The 23,110-nt window shown below is 38.8% G+C and overlaps 1 protein-coding gene across 9 annotated transcripts in view; it reads left to right on the top strand.

Moving 5' to 3' along the window:
* cnot1 (CCR4-NOT transcription complex, subunit 1) overlaps positions 1 to 23,110 on the top strand; it is a 159,070-nt gene that overhangs the window by 92,509 nt on the left and 43,451 nt on the right. For all 9 annotated transcript variants that reach the window (XM_087996089.1, XM_087996088.1, XM_087996096.1 and 6 more), the window contains 8 exons: positions 4,830 to 5,116; positions 8,805 to 8,883; positions 9,879 to 10,109; positions 11,183 to 11,323; positions 13,780 to 13,959; positions 15,415 to 15,531; positions 15,689 to 15,799; positions 21,150 to 21,227. In XM_087996089.1, coding sequence (XP_087852215.1) covers positions 4,830 to 5,116; positions 8,805 to 8,883; positions 9,879 to 10,109; positions 11,183 to 11,323; positions 13,780 to 13,959; positions 15,415 to 15,531; positions 15,689 to 15,799; positions 21,150 to 21,227 — 1,224 coding nt within the window. The remainder of the gene's footprint in view (positions 1 to 4,829; positions 5,117 to 8,804; positions 8,884 to 9,878; positions 10,110 to 11,182; positions 11,324 to 13,779; positions 13,960 to 15,414; positions 15,532 to 15,688; positions 15,800 to 21,149; positions 21,228 to 23,110) is intronic.

Here is a 23,110-nt window from a genome sequence, read left to right as displayed (position 1 = left end):
AGGCTAAATTCATAAGTCTTTGAGATAATGTTGCTTTGGGTCTGTTTTTAACATTTTCAAATTTGTCTGCATGCTAATGGATTTTAGACAACCAGCTTGTCTAAACCAGCTTGAAGTCTCCTTACAGTGTCCTTAACTTTTTCAATCCCACCCATTTGGAAATGTTGCATTTGGATCCCTCATTTAGGTCATTTATATACTGCATGAACAGCTGGGGCCTAAGCTCTGATCCCTGCAACACCTCGCTAGTCGCTGTCTACCTAACCTGAAAATGACCTATTTATTCCTATTTTGTTTCTGTCTGTCAACCAATTTTCAACTCTTGTCAATATTACCCTATCCTAGTGCCTTACGTTTGCCCACTGACTTCTTACATAGGTTCTTATCAAAACCCTTCTGAAAATCCAAATACACCACATGTACTGCTTCTCCCTTATCTGTTCTACTGGTCACGTCCAATAGACTTGTTAAGCATGATTTGTCTGTCTTAGACCTATGTTGGCTTTGTCTAATTAAAGCAAAATATCATGGATGTTGGAAAGCTAAAATAAACTCAAACTGCTGGAGAAACCCTGGTCTGACAGCCATCTGTGGAGCAAGAAACATGTAATATTTGAGAATGTTATGACTGAAGTAAGTTGTCTTCGGAAGAATCATGCTGGACTTGACCCATTCACTTTGTTTCTCTCCATAGATTCTGCTAGATATGCTGAGCTGCTTTGTTTTGTTTGTTTCTGGTTATGTCAATTCCTGGTAATGTTTTCCAAGTGTTCTGTCGTTGTGCCTTCTGTAACGGATTGCAGAATTTTTCCCTTCACTAATGTTAAGTTAACTGGTCTCTGCTTTTACCCCGTCCCTTTTTAAATAGTGGGGTTGCATTTGCCGCTTTTCAGTCTGTATGAACTGCTCCAGAGTCTTTAGAATTTTTTTTTTTGCAGATGACCACCAATGCATCCAAAATTCCAGGACCACTCTCTTCAGGACTCTGGAATGTAGATTCAGGTCCTGGTCATTTCAGTCATTAACCCCATTAATTTCCCTAGAACTGCTTTATTTTTTAATACTGAATTCCTACACTTCCGCTGTCTCACTCGACTCTTGGTTCCTTAACGTTTTCAGGAAGTTACTGGTGTCCTCTTTTTTGTGAGGACGGAACCAGAATACATGTCCTTCAGTTATTTCTTTGCTCCCCCTTATGATTTCCTGTGTTCTGACTAAGGGGTCTTAAAACAGTTTTTTTTTTTCTAAACTTGATATCTTCACACATTTGTAAAAGCTTTTACAGTCAATTTTTAAGTTGTCTATAACTTTACTTTCCTACTGTTTTCCTGATTTTTTTTTTGATCAAGTTCTCATAAAACAGTCCTTTCATATCATGATGAACCTAGTGAATCTTCAATACTCCGATGCCAGTATATCTTGGATAAGGGGTCCAGAACTGTTCGCAGTATTCTAAGAGTGGTCTAACCAGTTCATTGTGTAATTTCAGTCAGACCCTTCCTACTTTTATACTCCATTCCCTCCGAAATGAAAGTCAACATTTCATTTGCTTTCCTCTTTACCTACTGAACTTGGATGCTAACTTTTTGCGATTTTAGCATGAGGACCCCAAATCTCGGTGTACTGCAGCTTTCTGCAATTGAAATCAGCTTTTCTACACTTCCTGTTGGTGTATAACCTCACATTTCTCCACATTATATTTCATCTACACATTTTTTTCCCACCTGCTTAACCTGTCCATATCCGACGACAGACTCTGTCATCCTCACGACTTGCCTTCTCACTTGTTTTTGTCATTTGCAAACTTGGTGGTCACGTATTTATCGATCTCTACCATTACATCTTTTTATACTTTACGCACTACAATTTTCCAATGAGAAATGTTAAGACAAACAGGAAACTTGCCACCAAGATACATGAATGCCAGCCAGCCACCAAAAGACACAACCCACTATCACTAGTCTCTATACATACAGATAAAGAAGGACAACGCACACATCCTAGGACAGGCAAAACAAAGACACAAGAATTCTTGGAGGCATGGCATTCTGACCAGAAGTCCATCAATAAACATATTAGATCCCATCCATCTTCCCTTGAAAAAAAATGGAAATGACATCACCCACCTTGAGAAATCAAGACTATAAATAGAGAGGTGGGATATACCACCAGCGTTTCACCGGAGACACTCACTGATGATCTTACCCAGTCATGGTGACGAAACGTCTGATAACAAACCTTCCAGCTCAGCAAGCTAACTTACATAGTTTAACATCAATTGGAGTTACAAATCTTCTCAAAGAATTGCTAATGTTAAGTTTACTTAACTATTTTTCTGTCAAGTCTTCTGTAGCTTCTCCAGAATCTAAGGATTCTTGGAAGTTTGCTGCCAGTGCATCCACTATTTCTGCAGCTAATCCTTTTAAATCCTTGAATGTGACCATTCGGGTCCAGGGAATCTTCCAGTTTTTAGCCCCATTACTTTTGGTAAGATATATTTTCTCTAACAATAGTTATTGTTTGTATTTTTTCTCTCCATTCTGTTTTCTACCCCCCCATCTCTTTTTTTTTTCTCTCTCTCTCTCTCGAGTGCTCTCGCTTGCGCGCTCTCTCCATCCCCTACACCCCTCCCTAAAATTGATTGTTGAATGTTTTTGGAATGCCATTAGTGTCCTCTTTCATGAAGTTAGATTCAACTCCTTTACCATTTTTATTTCCCTTGTATCGTTCAAAGGGCCTTTGTTCACTTTTATCCCTCTCTTTCATTTTTTATAAAACTTTAAAGGAGCTCTTCCAATCCATTTCTTTACTAACAGTCAGTTCCGCTATAGCGGGCATTTTTTTTTAATGCATTGAAGAATTTACACAGTTATTTGTAGAATGCAAAGTTTTCTTACCTGTATTGGCTATAATGCCCCATTCGTTTAAATAGTGCTGCTATTGTGCAATTTTCTTAATATGAGATTGCACAAGAACTGAACTGTTGTGCTTTATCAGAACTAACTGTATTTGTTTGTTTTAGCTCGTTTCTTCCCTTTCATTTTTTTTCGATCATTAAAGTCTAAGTCATCTGGTTTACCACCAATCCTTGCACATTGTATGTCTCTCCTTTTTTTCAGCTTTGTAGTATCTTCATCTTCATGGTCAGATTATCATCCTTCCTCACTGCAAGTGCTGTGAGCCTCAAACTATTTTCTTAAATGTTTGCTATTGCTTTTCACCCACATTTGCTGCTAATCTCTTTTCCCAATCTCCTGCAGCCAACTTGTCTTCATCATCATGTAATTCCCTTACTTATATTTGGTACAGTTGTTTTGACCAAGATGTTCTCACAAACTGAATGCTCGGTTCTACCATATTATGGCCACTGCTTCAGTATGGCTACTTTTACTCTGGGATTGATTATTAATCCTGTCTTATTATATGTCACTGATCCAAAACAGCCCTGATCCATGGTTGAATTCACAACATATTGTTCTAGGAAGCAGTTTTGAATATCCTCAAAGAATTCTTCTTCGTGGCTACCTTTGTGAACTTGACTTTCCCAATCTCCGTGAAGATTTGTTTTATATGCCCTCGTGATCTCCTGATTTACTCTCTGCCCTATAAGGTCTCAAGACTACAGTCATTACTACTTGTTTTTCCTCTATTTCTCACCCCCACCCATGTGGATTCTACATCTTCCAGTCCTATATCATAGATCATTTCTTGCTTTCGAACTTATTCTATCTCATACTAACAAAGCTACCCCAACACCTTTCTCTCCTTGCCTGTCCATTCAAAACATTATATAGTCCTGAATATTTAGTTGATCTCCTTGTAACAATGTCTGTGTAAAAGCTGTAAGATCAAACCAATTATCCTGTATCTATGCTGTTAATTCACTTATTTTGTTCTGAATACTATGTCCATTTAAGACCCATTCATTTTGCCTTTTAAACTGCTGATTTCACTTTAATACTAACTCTAAATTATAATTAGGTTTGTACATTTCTGGTCCTTTGTGCATCTGGAGGTTACTGCTGGCTATTAAAGATGTGAGTGTCAAGATTCAGAGGAGCTAGGGCATCACAAAATCCAATATACAGACAGTTTAAAATGATCTGCTTTGCAGTGGAGCATTCTTTTCACATTGTTCTTGAATCAATAAAGACAGTAATGCTGGATATTTTATTCTTTTGGATTTTTATTAAGGATCTTGCTGGAGTATTGATCTCCAGGCAAGCAATTAATGTCAAACTTTCGTTGAATAGATGTCTACTGTCCTGCTCTTGACGAAAAGAGGTACTGGAGGTTGAAAAAAATCCCTTAATTTCTAATAAGTGCTGTCTTTAAATAGCTCCTGAGTTGAGGTGAATTTGACACATTGTGACACTAGCTAAACGTTTGAAATTTATGAAATTAATTGTTATTTTGTGCAAACAACCTGTGTTGTATTGAAATAATGATGAAACCAGTGACCTGAAATCACTGTCAAAACCTAGTTGGTTCACTGAAAATTGTCTTTTAAGAATGTTTAGTCCCAATGTTTCCCTCCGATTTTGTTCAGCTCAGTAGACTTTGGTCAATTTTAGTAATTGAGGACCAAGAGATTCAGTTCAAGATGCACTGATGTTAAGTAAGGATGTTACTCTCTCGAGCAAAAATGAAAAGTTGAATTTGAGATGCAGGTCAACTATGATCCACATGAAAAGAGACCAACCTGAGTGATTGAATGGCCTCTTTGTTGTTTTATAACCAGTTCATTTCTTTCCATGTCACTAATTGCTTTCAGTGCTAACTCTGAAAAATGGTGTTAACTTGTTAAATTTCCTCTTCTTTTTCTGCAGGTTTTGGAAATGCTGCAGAGGTTTAAGGATTCCAACATTAAACGTGAAAGAGAAGTGTTTAACTGTATGCTACGCAACCTCTTTGAGGAGTATCGCTTCTTCCCCCAGTACCCAGATAAAGAGCTGCACATCACCGCCTGCCTGTTTGGTGGAATTATCGAAAAGGGGCTGGTCACCTATATGGCATTGGGACTTGCACTGCGCTATGTTCTTGAAGCTTTGCGCAAACCTTTTGACTCCAAGATGTACTACTTTGGTATTGCTGCACTAGACAGATTTAAAAATAGGTAAGTTTTATTTTTTTCCAGAATATCAGAGAATAGACCTGGGCAACTTCACGCAAAAACAAAAATTGCATAGCGACCGAGTTGGGGCTGCTGGTCAATTGGCCATGCCAGTTGAGGGATTTAATGTATTTCAGATCACATATTTCACATTGGTTCTTCAAAGCGGAATTTGAACATGTCCAGGTAATTAGGTTTAAGCACTATCCTTTCATATCTGGGCGGTAGTCTGTGACTTACTAGTCAAGTGAATTTTCACTAATCTCAACCCAGTTCCTGCTTATGAATGCACATTACAGCACATTGGCCACACATTAGTAACATTTTGTTTTTGTTTCTATCTTCAGTTTCTTATCCTGATTTAATTGACTGACTTTAGAGCATGGAAATAGTTCCATAACCAGTGAACAATATTCATTTCAGGAAACAAGAATGTATTGCAGAAGTTGTGAATCTAAATTAAAATAGAAAATGCTTGACAAGACCCAGGTCAGGCAGCATCTGTGGAGAGAGAAACAATTCCTGTTTCAGATCTGGAAAAATGGAGGTTTTTATGTCGGGAAGAAGAGGGTAAACAATAAAAGGAAAATATATTCTTGGGCACATAACAATGGGATTAAATGAAAAAAAATTTTGTGGTGTAAAGCAAAAGGAGATGGTGATGGGACAAGTAAAGAAATGATGGATTATCCTAGAAGAGAGATGAATAGGAATAGCTGTCAACAGTTGCCCTTTTAGAAGCTGGATCAGAATTTATGATCTCCCTAATTAAACTCAAAATGATGGTTGAAAAATTGAAGAGTGTAGCACACGAAGGATAGGAGAGATTCAAGTGGCAGTAACCAGAAGCTTAGGGGTCACGCTTAGAAGTTGTAAAAAGGTGTTTTGAAATTCAGAACCAGAGTGAATGGAGCGAAACTGTTGCCATTGGCATTAGTTTGAGAATCAGCACTGATTGGGATGCACAGTTGCCAACATTGAGGAATGGCAAATGTTACATATATTTTGAAAAATCTATTTGTTTCCCTGTTTAATTGATTGTCATTATCTTAAATAGTCTTCAATTTTCATTCATTAATCCCACTTTGACTGAACTTTTCATTTACTTGCAGCATTGGAGATGAAAGCCTAGTGGTATTGTCACTAGACATTAATTCAGAGACCCTGGTAATGTTCGAGGGACCCAGGTTCAATCCTGCTGTGGCCGATGGTGGAATTGAATTCAATAGTTATCTGGAGTTAGGAGTCTAGTGATGACCATGAAACTATCGTCAATTGTCAGAAAAGCCTATCTGGTTCATTATGTCCATTCGGGGAATGAAATTGCAGCCCTTACCTGGTCTGGCGTGCATGTGACTGCAAACCGCAGTGTGGTTGACATTTAGCTGCCCTCTGGGCAGTTAGGGGTGGGCAGTAAATACTGGCCTGACCAGTGATGCTGACATTGTGAATGAATTTTTATTTTTAAAAAATCTTGCACAAATCTGGCATGATGGGCTCATTAGAATCATTGCACCACCAAGAAGAGGTCAAAAGGTCAGAACCTTCACCCCCACCCCCATACATTCACATGTTTGAAATTTGGCATTCTTACGCTGTCGTGATTAGTGTAGAATGGAAAGCTCAGGCAATGTGGTTGTCTTTCAGTGTACTGCTAGGCATATTCCTCATTCATTTGCAGAGTGAAACACCACAAACTTGTACCTTCTAACTCAACCACACAGTTTCAGTCAGCGTTCTTTTATATGTGCTCAAACAAAACCCTAATTATTGCCCACACTGGTGTGCCATTAAATAATTAGTAGGTGGGACATTATTACAGTGCACCCTTCCAAATTTAACGCACTCCTAATACGTAACATAACTGCAACAGCTTCTTTGTATAGGTAATCATATGCAACAGTGTCTATAGCTTAGGAAGAATTTTGTAATTCAGATGGCGCTATTGTGCTGGGATAGTTACAACACATCCAAAATCACTCTAAATGTTTAGATTAGATCTTGTGAGCCTTTGCATGTCAATGTTTATGTACAAGAAATATTTATTCAGATTCCTTCTGGGCATGTTACTAATGGCACTCAGCACTTTATGGTGTTTGCACAGTTTAATTATAGATGGGAAATCCTCCTTGGTCTATATTTCCTGAGTCACTTGCTACCTCATTATTTAATTTAGCAAAATACTGCAAATGCCAGCAACCTGAAATAAAAACAGACCATCTGGAAATGTTCAGTTGTGTGTTCCAGTTATCAATGTAATGTTTCCCCTGTACCTCCATTATCTGCTGAGTATCTGCAGCATTTCGCTTTGAACTTTTGAGTAATTTGATCTTGCTGGTAAGATCTGAAAGTCATAAGCCCCAAGATTATGTACCATACTGTTGTCTTTCAAAAAAAAAGTTGATATTAGTAGAGGGATTTAATAAATCCAAAAAAGCTTTGCAATGGACTCCCTCACCCCATGGAAAAGACCTTGTCTATTTACCCTATCCGTGCCCCTCATGATTTTATAAACCTCTATAAGGTCACCCCTCAGCCTCCGACACTCCAGGGGAAAACAGCCCATTCAACCTCTCTCCATAGCTGAAATCCTCCAACCCTGGCAACATCCATGTAAATCTTTTCTGAACCCTCTCAAGTTTCGCAACATTCTTCCGAAAGGAAGGAAACCAGAACTGCACGAAGTATTCTAAACGTGGCCTAACCAATGTCCTGTACAGCTGCAACATGACCTCCAAACTCCTGTACTCAATACTCTGACCAAAAAAGGAAAGCATACCAAACGCCGCCTTCACTATCCTATCTACCTACGACTCCACTTTAAAGAAACTATGAACCTGCACTCCAAGGTCTCTTTGTTCAGCAACACTCCCTCTGACCTTACCATTAATTGTATAAGCCCTGCTAAGATTTGCTTTCCCAAAATGCAGCACCTCGCATTTATCTAAATTAAACTCTGTCTGTTACTCCAGCCCATGAGGTGAGAGGGGAACAATTTAAAAGGGACCAAAGGGGCAACTTTTTTCACAGACGGTGGTACCTGTATGGGATGAGCTGCCAGAGGAAGTGGTGGAGGCTAGCACAATTACAACATTTAAAGGGTATCTGGATGGGTATATGAATAGGAAGGGTTTGGAGGGATATGGACCCGTTGCTGGCAGGTGGGACTAGATTTGGTTGGCATATCTGGTCGGCATGGACAAGTTGGGCTGGAGAGTCTGGTTCCAGGCTGTACATCTCTATCAGTCAATGTATATCCTAAGAAAAACCTTCCCTTGCCCACCTGCTAACATCAAATCTTCAGTCTTCGCTTGACCTGGTTCAGGCAAATTGGCCCCTTTTTGAAGATTTGAAGGCCAGTGAACACTAATAAAAAAGGATTGGAAAGGTCTAGGGAAACTGATATAGTCGTTATGACATTTTAGAGGTGGGTGGTACCAATTAATTAATGGACCAATTGGATTCATTTCTGAAGAGGGCAGATTATATCAAGATTTAAACCATAATGTGCTTCCTTTCTTAGGTTATGATAAACTCATTGAAGTCACAGCAATGCAAAGCAGTTTTAAACTTCGAAAATATTATATACTTTTATGCAATTAAATTCTTGCATGATAAAATTACCTTTTCTATTAATATGAATGCCTTCTTGAACAAGTTACTGTGATGATGAATTCTGTTCTGATTACAGATTGAAGGATTATCCGCAGTATTGTCAGCACTTGGCTTCTATTGGCCACTTCTTACAGTTTCCTCATCATTTACAGGAGGTAAGAAATACTCGAAATGACCTGAGAACGTCTGTAGCCACATTTCAGCTGTTTTTATTCTGACAACCACATCAGCTGTGTGATTTAAATGGTGGAGGCAGCTGGCAAGCTAGCTGTTTCTGCGTGGGATTAGTATCAAAGTTTGATCAACATAAAAGTACAGAATTTTCATTTTTCAGAATCTTATCCCACATCAATATTTCTGTTTTTTCTCCTTGGAGGTAATTTGTGTGTAGAATTTGTTATATCTTTCAAAGTAGCTAACTTCCACAGATTCCAAAAAGCCTCTTGAATAAAAGTTACTGTGAACTCAATGTCCCATTTAGTTGTGCCAGTTTGTGCTGATTGTCCATCATCCTCTTGCCACTTAAAATAAGACCATCTCTCCACGAGTTCAGTTCTAAATTGACTCTTTTGTGCACTGTGAAAAGGGTCATAGATCGGATCTTATTGTGGCCCTGCCTAACATCTAAGTATGTTTACAGTACAGACCTCTAACTAGGGTTTAGGATTTCTGAATAATTATTCCCCCATCCCTTGTATCTCTCTAGCCAGTGTTCAAGGGAATTCTAAGATTCACTATCATAATCGTCTCCACTTCCCAAAGCCTGTAATTAAAAGTAGGACCTATATTGATAGAAAGTGAAAGCAAAAACAGACATTACTGGAGAAACTCTGGTCTGGAAGCATCTATAGTTAAAATCAACATCAACGTTTCCGGTTCAGTGGACCACCTTCAGAGCTACATATCTACCTATATTGATAGCTTACCTCTACTTGTGGGAGAGCTTTCACTGAGGGCAGCATCAGGGTTTCCTCGGAATTTCTGCTCTATTTGGTTATAACAGGTAGGGTCTAATTTTTGGCAGATTTCTTTTTGTTGAGGGTAATGTGGTTTATCATCAAATTCCTTGACTTTAGAAGTATATTAGTAATTTGAGACCAGTTAGAAATATTAAGTATAACTAATTTTTAATCTTTTTGTATTTGTTCAGTACATTGAGTATGGCCAGCAATCCAGAGACCCTCCTGTGAAAATGCAAGGTAGCATCACAACTCCTGGCAGTATTGCATTGGCTCAGGCACAGGCTCAAGCACAGGCTCAGAACAAGACCCCTCTCACCAGACAAGTCAGCGCCATAGTAACCACGTCCACAACCACTACCGTTACCAAAGCCACTACAGTTACCAGGCCGAGTGGAGTGAGCTTTAAGAAAGATGTCCCAGTGAGTACTTGTATAATGTGAACAATGATGGAGTTGTTTCAAAATAATGCCATTTTACTTTCAGAAATTTTGTTTTCTCTCTTCACTAGGAAGTCGCAGGTCGGTCTCCTGTTTATAATTGTCTGCTACCAAAATAACAATAGCAGTGGCTAATGTGTAATGTTTCCCACATTGGTTTTAAACACTTATGTTCCTTCCCCCACTCTTGCATTGGTTTGAGAGATCTATTGATTAATTTGCCATTTCTAACTTTTAAAGATGCTGTTAGATTTTAACTATCATCTAGTTATCAGACAGGATTTCCCACAAAAATTTGTGAACAGGGCATGTATCAATAATTTGCAGCTAAATATCTCTAAAACCTATTCAGTTTCTATCAAAGCTGATGCTGACTTCCCTCTTGAATGCTGGAAGTGTTCCTTTTGTTGAGTAGCGTTCTTGTCAATATTTTCTAAGTAAAGCCAAAAGTTTTAACTCTATCTTTTCAAATGACTTTGTCCCCCTGTGTATGGGTTCGTTTTCATACATTGTCGGTCTTTTAAGTCACACTCTTTCTAGAGACAAATCGGCTGGGATGTTAACCAAGACACACTGTCTTGAATATTCATACTAAACTGCACAGATAATACGATTTCAACTTAAACTGAGCCTTGCAAATGGAAGCTACTAAATTCTCAGATCTATCAGACCTAATGGGACATTTGTATGTCTGCATTTGTTGTTGTAATTTAAATCCCTGTGTGAATGATTTTCTCGCACTTGGGTATTTTATATTTCCTGTTTCTGTTCTGACTCTTAAAAGCTGAGTCACAGGTTTTTTTTCTCTTCATTGTAATGTTGATAGCTGTAAATGTTCTTTGGTAACATTGAATTCCATTTTGAAGCAGCGCCCGATTGTTGTTTGTCAACTCTTTCAAACCTTGTAGGTTTTGGCAAGTGAATTGTTTTTGCCTGTGGAGTTTTTAAATGTTGGAAGAGCAGTCAACTTGTCTTCAAAGTGTGAATCTTCCAAGGGCTTCACTGAATTCCATTGATTAAACATGTCACAGCAAAGTCCTTGTGTTTTTTTTAAGCCCTCCATCAATACAACTAACATCGAAACATTGTTGGTGGCCACAGACCAGGCAGAGAGAATAGTAGAGCCACCAGAGAATATTCAAGAAAAAGTGGCTTTTATCTTCAACAACCTGTCGCAATCCAACATGACACAAAAGGTGGGTGTTTTGCATGGCATCACTTTTCTTGCAGTAATGCTATCCTGTTAATCTTGGCTTTTGAAACCAGCCTGTTTAAATTACACAGCAGTTTCTCACAACGTGCTGACTTCAAGTTAACTAACTATTTAGTTCTTTGTGGAGGAGAGTGTATAATGTAGTTTAAGAAATCCTATGGGGAATTCCATAGAAACTTCTCACTGCTCTTTTTAAAGAATGCAAAACTCTATACTATGCAAAATGGTTGAGGCTAGTAGTATAGATACATTTAAGGGAAAAATAAGACAAATGCTGTAAGGGGGAAGGGAATGCAGGATAGCAATAGATTTAGTTAAGCCAGGCTGGCAGGAGTATGAACACCAGAGTGAATTGGCTAGCTGAATTATGGTTTTTGTGTATTGTATAAATATATTTTATGCAGTCCTATGCTGTTCAATAATTCCCAGATTTCCATATATACCTGCCAACATCTGTGCAAGGTTTGCTGGGGTGTAAGCCATCACTCAGCTCGATGACTGTCCTTGCATTGCTTCTGTTCAAGGCATGGCTGGAAATCACTGGCATTGATCCCTTCTGTAGGGTAGCTATATATTTTGCAAATTCGTTCATGGGATATGGGTGTTACACTATTTATTACCCATCCCTAATTGCCCATAGGGCAGCTAAGTGTCAACCACATTGCTGTCGGTCTGGAGTCACATGTCGACCAGATCAGCTAAGGGCAGAGTTTTCCTTGCCGAAAGGACATCTGTAAATCAGATGGGATTTTCCCAACAAGGAAGGTGGTTTCATGGTCACCATTAGACTCCTAATTCCAGATACTTATTGAACTCCAGTTCGACCATCTGCAATGGCAAGATTTAAACCTGGTCTCTGGAATTTAACCAGGATTTCTGGATTAATAGTCCAGCAATAACACCACCAGCCTTCTCCTCCCCTGCTGCTAGTAAATGAACATGTGGGAGGTTCAGTGAATTCAGCCAAAATCTCAAAATGGGATTAATTAGTGGAAATTGAAGACCATTTATGAGAAATTGGGAAGTAAATGGGTTGTTCAAAATTTATGAAACATTTGCCATTCATAGGCAATTCAAAAAACATTAAAGTTTTGAATCTCCCAAGGTCAGAACTCACCTGGCACCAGGTTATAGTCCAACAGGTTTAATTGAAATCACAAGCTTTTGGAGTGCTGCTGCTTCACCTTATAAAGGAGCAGCGCTCCAAAAGCTTTTGATTTCAAATAAACCTGTTGGACTATAACCTGGTGTCAGGTGACTTCCAACCTTCGTCATCCCAGTCCAACACCAGTACCTCAGTGTCTTGAATCTCCCAGGCATTAAATTTTCCAGTGGATGCTCTTTCTAATTTTTGCACTCAGCAGAACATTATTGAAAGGATAATGATGGCTTTTGGGAGCATGGAACTTATTTTATTCTGCCTCTTAAAAATGAATACTGAACCATCTGATCAGAGTACCTTTGCTGCTCATTGCCACTCATCCTGATTTTTAGTGCAGTAGCCTTCTGTTTCTATGTTCCTAATGTCTCCATTCAATTTAATGCCAGCAAATTTAATCTTAGTTATTTTCACTTTAGTTTTGTCTCTTGCCCTTCCGTGCAACCAGAGTTTGAGGGGGGAATGATAACTAGTTTTTTTTTTGGGACATTACTGCATATAAACTGCCTACCAAGTTTCCCTTAAAGTTTGCACTAAAATACTGGATGTGAAAGGCCTTTGTATTGTAGCCAGAGAACGTGACAGGGTGCTACACACATTCTTTGTATTTGCCTGAGGTGACTGTAATAATATGTTCTATATCATCTTGTGCTTGATACATTTTAAGACATTGTGATTGGTCACTGAATTCACAAAAGTAACTGTCATGCAAGCAGGCATATTGAATTTGACAATCATTTCTGTTACGTTTGGAGAATAATTTAGTTGTGACCTGTATTTATATCAAAAGCTTTTAATCACTTCTGGAATTAGTTTTCTGCAGTAAACCTTTAATGTTTGGGCAGCATTCAATTAAAGTTCATTTTTCTCTCATATACTCACAATTAAGAATATGCAGTTTCTCAAAGATTGAGGGACTTATTCTTAAAGGTTACTGCTATCGTTTAATGACGTTCATGGCTATTTAACAGTTGGGTGCTCTAGTACCCACCTTGAGTAGATATGGGGTGGGGAACACTTAGTTGCTATCTGTTTGAATATGTGGCTTGATGAAGCAGTACCTTTCAACACAAAGCAGTTCTGATAAAACAGTGGATAAATTTGCTTTGCTATATTATGCTATTATGTAAGCTATAGTTTTCTTGCACTGGGTTAATTTTTAATACTAATCTAATTGAATTGTTTAATACCTAACTTGGCATGTCCCATTTCAGTAATTACAACCTCTTCTAATCATTGTGACTGATGTGAATGGCATGTTTTTCTCCCTGATGTTATAGGTGGAAGAGTTAAAAGAGACAGTGAAAGATGAGTTTATGCCCTGGGTATCCCAGTATTTGGTCATGAAGAGAGTTAGCATTGAACCTAATTTTCACAGTCTGTACTCCAACTTTATGGACACATTGAAGAATTCAGATTTTAACAAAATGGTACTCACTGAGACTTACAGGAACATTAAGGTAAGTGTGCGAGTAGGTGACATTCTGACACATGAGCAAGGAATTTCTTGCTAAAACTGTTAAGGATGATAGCCTTTTAATGTGTGCCTGTTGACATCAGCTTTCCTGTCTTGCCATCCACCACCACCTCCAACAATTTTCCCTGCTCTATTCCTGAAGGCATGCATCTTTGCCAGATTATAGTTCACAATTTTCATTAATTGACTACATTTGTGAACTTAAGACAGTGAATGCCTGCAGCTAAATTGCTACAGTTGACGCAGCTGCAAAGTTCAATAATGGCATCCACTTAAAACACTGATCAAGTTCACTGGGTAGATATTAGTAGCGGAAGCTTCTTCTTTCCCTTTCCCTTTCCCATCCACACTCAAACCCAAACTGAAATAATTCAGTAAGCTCCTACTTCCACTTTTACAATTTTCTTTTAGAGAATCTGCAACACTTCCAGTTCTTGAAACCAATCTTGCTTTAATACCAAAAGAATCTAACCATTGTGGTACAGATTCATGAACAGGCCAGAGCAGCTCTCTAGCAATTGAATCCAAATTGTTTTTTAATGTGTTCATGGGTTGTGGGCATTGTTAGCTTGTCCAGCATTTGCAATACATAACAGGAGGAGACTATTTCTCCCTTCCATTTAGTGTAATCATTTGCTGGTCAGACATTCACCCCATCCCTATAACCCTGTACGCCATTGATAATCAGGGTAACCATTTGTTCCCCTAATTATCCTTGAAGGTGGTGATGAGCTCAAGTTTCTCAAATAACCAGGCCTCCAAGTGAGAGTCTCGGTGTGCTGAAAGTCAGTAAGGATAATTTGTATTTTCTTGGCAGCAATTTTTGCCTTCCTATGCCAGGATAGTTGAGCTGATTTTGTTGGTATTGACATGTTAAAATAGCTAGCTGGAAACTTGGGTTAAGGATTCAGTAACACAAAGATGCAGTGAATTTTACTTAATCATGAAAAGAACTTTGAGAATTATAATTTGAGTGGACTGCTTTATGCATGATGGAATTAATCAGATGGCTTTTCTCTGACCTGTCCTTTAGTGAGTCTTAGTGCTACCTCTTGACTCTTCTGAATATACAGTGGTTCGTTCATAAGCTGAATTGTGTATGTGTGGAGAAAGAAAGATAAGGCTGTGCATACTTTTGCCAAGATGATTCAGAGTAGAGTAGTTGTTCATGATAACAGTGAATTAAGATATTGGGTGAATTGTTCAACCCAAGATTTTGCATGTGAAACTGAATAGGAGTTCACTGTGCTGAGTGTTTGTTGTACTGCAGCTGAGATCTGATGTCCAGCAGCCCTACTTTTCTGGAAGCCATTTGATAAGTTAATGCTAAATGACCTGTTCTAATGAGAGCCATAATCTTTATTTTATCTGAACAGACGATAAATATTGATGGCATCAGACTGCTTCACTTTTTTTCTCTCTCTTTCGGCCGTTTTAGGTATTGTTGACCTCTGACAAGGCTGCGGCAAACTTTTCAGATCGGTCATTGCTGAAGAATCTTGGCCATTGGCTAGGCATGATCACCTTAGCCAAAAATAAGCCCATCTTGCACATTGTAAGTGATTCTCTTTTCATGAATCTTCAGTAATGGTTTGAATCCAACATTTTTTTTCCACTTTGAGCAGCTTTAATTACAGCTGAATAATTCACTGTGGCTAAGATTATCTTTATTTGTCCAAACTCAGAAGTGTTATTTAAATTATGATATGCAGGATCTGGATGTGAAGTCGTTGCTGCTGGAGGCTTATGTGAAAGGTCAGCAGGAGATGCTCTATGTTGTCCCCTTTGTTGCCAAAGTTTTAGAGTCCAGCGTTAGGAGTATGGTAAGTCCAGATCTTTTTTTTTTTCTGTTCTATGCAGCTGAATAAGAACTAATTCCAGTCAGACCTGACAAGAAATCTGCCCTTGAATGCTTTGATAAATTCTGGTCCAAGCTTTTTGGAATGAGAATGATGTGAATTGGACAATACTTGAGATGAGTGAGCCTTCCCTTAAGCTAGCTTCTTGTGAACTTGTTGATGCATTGATATAATTATGGCTTCTCTTAACTATCCAGTCTCTCTTCAGTGAATTGTGTACAGAATCTTGTCCTGCGGCAGATTATATCACTAACTGTTAACAATCATCATACGGTTTAATAAATTCTGACCAGGAGCATGTCTGTTTATTCTGTTAACTCAAAATGTATGCTGGTATCCAGGCTGTCTGTGATGGTATATTTATTTGATGATTTGCACTATAATTTAGACCATCTGTGAGTCAGTGGCAGGTTCTACGATTACCACTTTCAGGTTGCACTTAATTAACAAACATGCCAAAGGATGTAGAGACATAGCCTGGAGTTCCGTGAACATGGTCTCTGACCACTGTAGATATTATTCCTCATCCACTTGTTGAGTCAGTGAATCCATGTGATGGTGTTACTAAATTATTTCCAAACAAAATGGAACTATCCAGTCCAGACAGTATGGTAACTGCTAATTTCAATTGGATTTCTTTAAAATCCAAGTCTTATATTTAAAAATATAAACTAGTGAGTGCCTTTCTAATCTTTACGTGGAGGTGTCGGTGTTGGATTGGGGTTAAAAAGCGTCCAACACCAGGTTAGAGTCCCACAGCTTCATTTGGAAGCACCAACGTTCGGAGTGCTGCTCCTTCCTCTGACAAAGGAGCTGTGCTCCAAAAGCTTGTACTTCCAAATAAACCTGTTGGACTGTGACCTAGTGTTGTGATTTTTAACTTGATAATATTGAGCATGGCAGTGCAATGCTCAGGATTTGAAGTATTTTTAGAGTAATGGAAAGACTAATAGTGCTTAATGTGAAGAGTAAATTCATGTCCAACTGTCAAGGAAAGTGCCAAGATAAGTTTCGAGGTTGTAATTTACGAGAAATTGTGCTACTTAATGTGATCTATTGCATTTACTGTGGCACTGTCATTAGTCATTTTAAAGTAACAGTGATTGAGGCCCTGCGAGATTGGCACAGAAACTAATTATTCGTGGCTTTAGAAGAATCAAGGGGGAATCTTGTAGGAACCTGTAAAATTCAAACCGGGCCAGAATGGTTGGTCCCAGTGACTGGGGAGTCCAGAAGCAGGAGTCGAGTACTAAGGATACAAGATTGGCTACTAACGACGAGATGAGAAGTTTCTTCACCAGAGATTGGTGAGCCGATGGAATTCTATGCCACAGAATGCAGTTGAGGCCAAAACATGGAACATTTTGAAGAAAGTTTTTTTTTTAGGGCTTAAGGGATCAAAGGGAATGGCTTGAGTAAGAGTACTGAGTAGGATGGTCAACTATATAGTTATTATTGAATGGCAGAGCAGGCTGAAAGGGCAGAATGAGCAACTCCTGTACATATTGTCTTCACTTATATGAATCCCACCATGGCAGGTGGTGACTTTTTGAATTCAAATAGAAATTTTGGAATTAAAAAAAAAAATACCCCAATGCCAATCGTGTAACCAGTGACCATGTCTCTTAGGGAAGGAAATTGTCTGGTCTGGCCTACATGTGACTCCACACCTGCAGCAATGTGCTTGACTTTTAATTGTCCTCTGAAATGATCTCACAAGCAACTTAATTCAAGGGCAATTTGGGATGGACAATAAATACTAGCCTTACCACTGATGCCCCCTTCCACATGGATATTTCTGAAAAATAATTGATATAAAATTAATGGTAAACAGTTCAAAATACTAAATCAAGGTGTGGTATGCGTACCTATGTGGTATGACTTAGTCATTCCAAGACAGACCATTGTCCAGATTGTGCTGCGTATGGACATGGATTCCTTCAGTATCTGGGGAGATGGGAATAGTGCTGACCATTGAGCAAACATCAGTAAGCACTTCTGACCTTAGTGGAGTGCTTGACATTCAAGCAGCTGAAGATGGTTGGGTCTCGGACACTACCCTAAGAACTCCTGCAGGCGTGTTCTGGAGCTGAGGTGACTGATTATTTTAATGAGGTCAGGTGCCCAATAGTCCTGGCTGAACTAAACTGGGTGTCAGTGAGCAGCTGAACAAATCATCATTAAGCACTCTGACCTTACAATGGGTAAGGTTTGAGGGTAGACTGGTTCGGGTTGGATTTGACCTCCTTTTGTACAGACCATACCTAGGCAATTTTCTTCGGGTGATGCCAGTGCTTGGCTAGGGAACAGCATGTTCTGAAGTGCACATTTTCAGCTACGTTTGGCTGTAATTTTTACCTGTTGCTGTGTAGACCTCCAAGGTCTGTGTGACAGCAGCTTTCAGAACTGGATGTCAATGCATCAGGATGCCATTCAGTGTGCCCAGGATCTCCAAGGGGGAACCATGCAGCTTAGGGACTGCAGATTTTCAGTACTATCACGAGAATGTTGTCAGGGTCCACCACCTTTACAATGTCAGTGCCTCCAACCTTTGACATCATGTGGAATTAGATTAGTTTAAGATTAACATCTGTGATGGTGGAGACTTGTGAAGGAGGCTGAGATGAATCCATAAGGACTTTACAGTAATCTCTCTTACTGATTATTTTCCTGAGCAGGTGTACTTTACAGGCACTTTGGTGAGGATGATGTCAAGCACGTTTTTCGTTTTTTTTTTGCTGAGTGTATTATTATGGCTGAAAACAATTTGCCTGTGTAAACTTTTGTAAAAGGATGCAAACAAAGAAACTGATTTTGGGGCTTGGAATAAATAGCTACATGTAAAAGCTGTTGAGCTTAATTTTGAAGAATGGGAAAGCGGCATATCATTTAAGTGGAGAGAAACTATAGACCCCTAATATGCAGGGGGATCTGGATATTCTGGTACACAAATCAAAAAAGGTCACTATACACCTAGTGATTAGGAAAGCATTTGGGTTATTCTTGTTTGTTGCAAGAAGAATGGAATGTAAAAATAATGTACAGGGCAATATACCAGAGTATTTTGTACAATTTAGGTCTCCTTATTTAAGGAAAGATACAGTTGCACTTCAAGCAACATTCAGTGAAGGTTCACTTTTGATTGGTTACTGGGATAATGGGGTGAGGATAGATTGAGTCTGAAACCATTGGAGCTGAGAATGAGTGTCATCATCTTAAAACAGAGGTCCTGGAGAATTTGGATGCTGAGAAGATAGATTATGTGGGATAGATTAGAACGAGGGGACCGCACCTTAAATGAGAGACATTCCATTTTTGAAATGGAGATGGAGAGAAATTCTGTCTGAGGGTTGTTACTGTAGAATTGTCTTCCTCTGAGAGCACCAGAGGCAGGGTCATTCTTGATTAGCAAGGGAGGTAAAGCTTATCAGGTAAGCAGCAAAGTGGAGTGGAAACAGCAGTCTGATTAACCTGGTTTTATTGAATGTGGGAGCAGGCTCAAGGGGCTGAATGACCTGATTTGTATGTTCTGTAGAATTTCAAAGGTAATTGGGGAAATGGGTGGGTTCTTCATTTTGGAAGGGGCTACAAGTTCAGGTCGATGGCAGGCGGCTTTATTAAACTAGATTTTAAATGAGTTGGATCAACAAAACCATCCTTTTAGGTTTAAGTAACCCTATTGAAAAACCTTTCCTTTAGTCAGATTGCTTTCACTTGAGCTTTTGGATTTACAGAAAGCGAGCACCTTGCTTCGTCTTCAAATCTAATCAATGTGATATCAGCATAAATCATCGTACTTTTCCTGTGGGGGTAGATCCCAGTCAAAGCATTGGACGTAATTGCAGCTTGGCAAGAACTGCAACTTGAGACTTCTAAGTGTATATAAGGGCACTGCTGAGGTTTAATGAGCTTAAAAGTGTGCATCTTGCTGGCAAATACCATTTGATAGATGTCTAGGTGGCCCTGGCTTGATAAAAGAGACTAGTGGCTGCAGGCTTGCGCTAGTCTGTAAATGAGTTGAGATTCAAATGAGGGGAAAGCAGGATCCTTTCTAGAACATTAATTGTGCACTCAACTGTAATTATACTGCAGTGACTGGGAAATACCTATATGCTGACACCACGTAACATTGCTTTACACTTCATTTTATTACATTTTGCAGCTGTGAAGCTTCAACTTGAATGATGTGTAAAAGAATGTTACTGCAGGTGGGGAAACAGAGCAGTGGTATTATTTTTGATAAGCTAAGCTAAAATTGAGGTTTGAGTTACTGTCATGACTTGATGTATTGGAGAAAAATTCAGGCTGTGCTTTACTTCAAAAAAGAACTCCGTCCATCTGGAAGCATTCATGGGTTCAGTGTTTTCCTCCCAGCTACAGCTTGTATTTTACCTCTTTGAATATTCTTTGTGTCGATGAAGATGAGTTTGGGCAAGGAAGACGATCTGCATTTATATGGTGCTTTCCAGGACCTCTGAATGTGAACCTTACTTTCAAGGGGATCTGTACAATTTCCTAACCTTCCTTGCTGAGGCACCCAGTTTCTTGAAATACCCCATTTTGGCATATGACTATAGTTTCAAAAAGCTGGTTTTGTTGGTTAGTAAGTGGTGTCCACTCCCAGTTGCTTTTCTGACAGCATTGTGAATGAAATAGTACTGCTGCTTTGTGAAAGATATGCTTGCATCAGTTGATTTGTATTATCTCTATTCATACATCTAAAGTGGGAAGATTGATTGCTGAAGTATCTCCCTTTTTATATTGTTCAATGCGGTGAATCTTTAATGAATGGGCATCAAACTTGGACTTCTAACAAAATTCAAGTATTACTTTAATATTAGATGTGAAATTATGATCCTGTTCTTTAGGAAAAGAATGATGACACTGTGTAACTGGAAGGAGTAATTAGGTAACAGTTAATATTAAACATTACACAACACCAGGTTATAATGTTATAGCTCCTTCAGGTGGTTGTGGAGTATAATGTGAGCAAGTAAATATATTTGTCTCCTTAGCTGGTACCAAAATTGTGCCAGCAGTTCGTGCAAAATTGATACCATTCTGGGAATGTCCAGAATGGAAGCCAGCCGAATGGGGGAAGATAACTATTTGAGGTCATTTTCCTAAGTCAATTGTTTGATAACAGTACTGTGATTTTGTGGGGAGTTGGTATGTGATACAAAAGACCTTTTAGTGGAGGAGTGAAGTAGTACAATGTATTTTCTTAGTTTTGTTTTGATCAAGAAGTTAGTTGTGTTTTTAATATTCTGTTGTGCTGTCCACGTTTCCTTACTTCTGTGAACTGTTTCTGCAGGTTTTTCGGCCCCCAAATCCTTGGACAATGGCCATCATGAATGTACTAGCAGAGTTGCATCAAGAGCATGATTTGAAGGTAAGGCTGTTCTCATTTGTACTAATTCATAAAACAAATTGCTCCCAGGGGACTACACTGGTTCTGCTGGAAAATGGCTTATGCAGACCTGCTAGGCTATGGTTGAGACACTACTGAATATTACAGAGCAATCTTTGTTGATTGTGCTTCACTTTGTGCAAAATGTAAATGTTTTAATATCATTATGGAGACCAGTCTTCGAGGTGAACTTGAAACCTGAGAAGTTTGGGGTGAAATTAGTAGGAAGTCTACTTGAGGGTTTCAGGCCTTGTGGAAAGAGTGGTTTTCATCAAGCTCCAATTTTCTCCATTTCTATCTGTTTACTAGTATGTTATCATTTAAATTAATCATTTTCTTTAAGAATAATGTTTTGACCAGACAAGATTCCAAAATCTGTACCATTCCAATTAATTTGTATTCCGTTTTATTTCACCTGAGATACGTGTTGGGTTTTCATCTCTATCTGAGCTAATTTTAGCACACTGTACATAGTCACTTGGATGAAGTATCCACCATAGACTGCTAGAGGTCTGGCAGTATCTGTGGAGTGGAAAGCAGAGTTAATGTTTCAAGGCAAGTATGGCTCCTCTTCAGAACCGCTGCAGAGTTTTAAAGAAGTCATACAAGACATCAAACGTTACCTGTATCTCTGTACAGATGCTGCTGAGTTTGTTCAGCATTTACAGTAATTTGCCTTGTTGGATGAGGTAACAGATGACTACTGAGAGGACGAATTTGGGAGAAACCAGGGGAATAGGGTTTTTAAAAAAATTTTTTAAAAGTTTACAAAAATAGAGTGGCTTAAATATAAATGTTCTAAAGTAGTGAAATTCACTTCATTGTAATCAGAGTTCTCAACATTTTGTGGACTTATCAATGCAAATTTAGTGTTGGAAATTGAGGGGTTTTGTTGGTGCAGAAACTCTGAAGGTATATTTATAATTAACAAATGCTCTGTGACGGGGGATCGTGGGAAGGAGGAATGACTAAGATTTGAATGCACAATCTGAAATAACTTTCAAAAGGGGTTTGGATGAATATTTAAGGGGGACAGAATTATCGCGCTGTAAGAAAACACAAGTGGGTCAAATTAGGTAATTCTATCAAAGACCCAGCAAAAGCACCATACCAAGTGGCTGCCTTCTGGGCTGTATTTTTCGAGCAATGGAATCTAATAGGTTTGTTACATGTGAGCATTATAATCACAATGATGAAATTATTGAAGTAAAACACACACTCTGTTATCTAGTACCATTACCAGGTTCAGAAATGGAAATTGCTGGAAAAACTCAGGTCTGTCAGCATCCGTGGAGGGAGAGCAGAGTTAACATTTTCTGGTCCAGTGATCTTTTTTCAGAACTGCTTGTAGCTAGGAAAGGTTTGGTATGTATGCTGAAGATGGGGGGGGAAGGGGGGCGGAGTAAGCGAGAGGTGGAGATGAAGCCGAAAGAGCAAGGTAAAACAGTTGAGCAGACAAAGGAATGGGTAAAGATAAGCTTGGGAGAATCAGTAGCTGATTAGTGACTCTGGGATAGTCTTTTGGTTTTTGTTTGGTTAGATTATAACCAGCTAACTATACTCCTCTGTTTTGAATGAAGGATCTCCAGTTTTTTCAGCTGGCATTTCACCAGGATTGACTTTAATGATACTACTTAACCAAGAATGACTTCAAACAAATTTTGCCTTTATCAAGACAACTTCCTTCCAGTTTAATTGCTGACTTGCTCTGTGTATTCTGTGGTCCTGTACATTTCATAGTATACATCTGTTTGCTTTTTGGTCGAACACAGCTGGAATTTCCCTAATGATGACTCAATGTCCTTGCTGCTGTTATACTGAATATTGTTTCTTCCAGTCAAAGAACTGAGGGTGTGGCTGAAATG

Source organism: Chiloscyllium plagiosum, unplaced genomic scaffold (genome assembly GCF_037043375.1).
Source record: "Chiloscyllium plagiosum isolate Xiang-an unplaced genomic scaffold, Cpla_swu_hap1 HiC_scaffold_17, whole genome shotgun sequence".
Lineage (NCBI taxonomy): Eukaryota > Metazoa > Chordata > Chondrichthyes > Orectolobiformes > Hemiscylliidae > Chiloscyllium > Chiloscyllium plagiosum.
The sequence above is the reverse complement of the archived record's forward strand: the minus strand, read 5'-3'. Positions and strand labels throughout refer to the sequence as shown.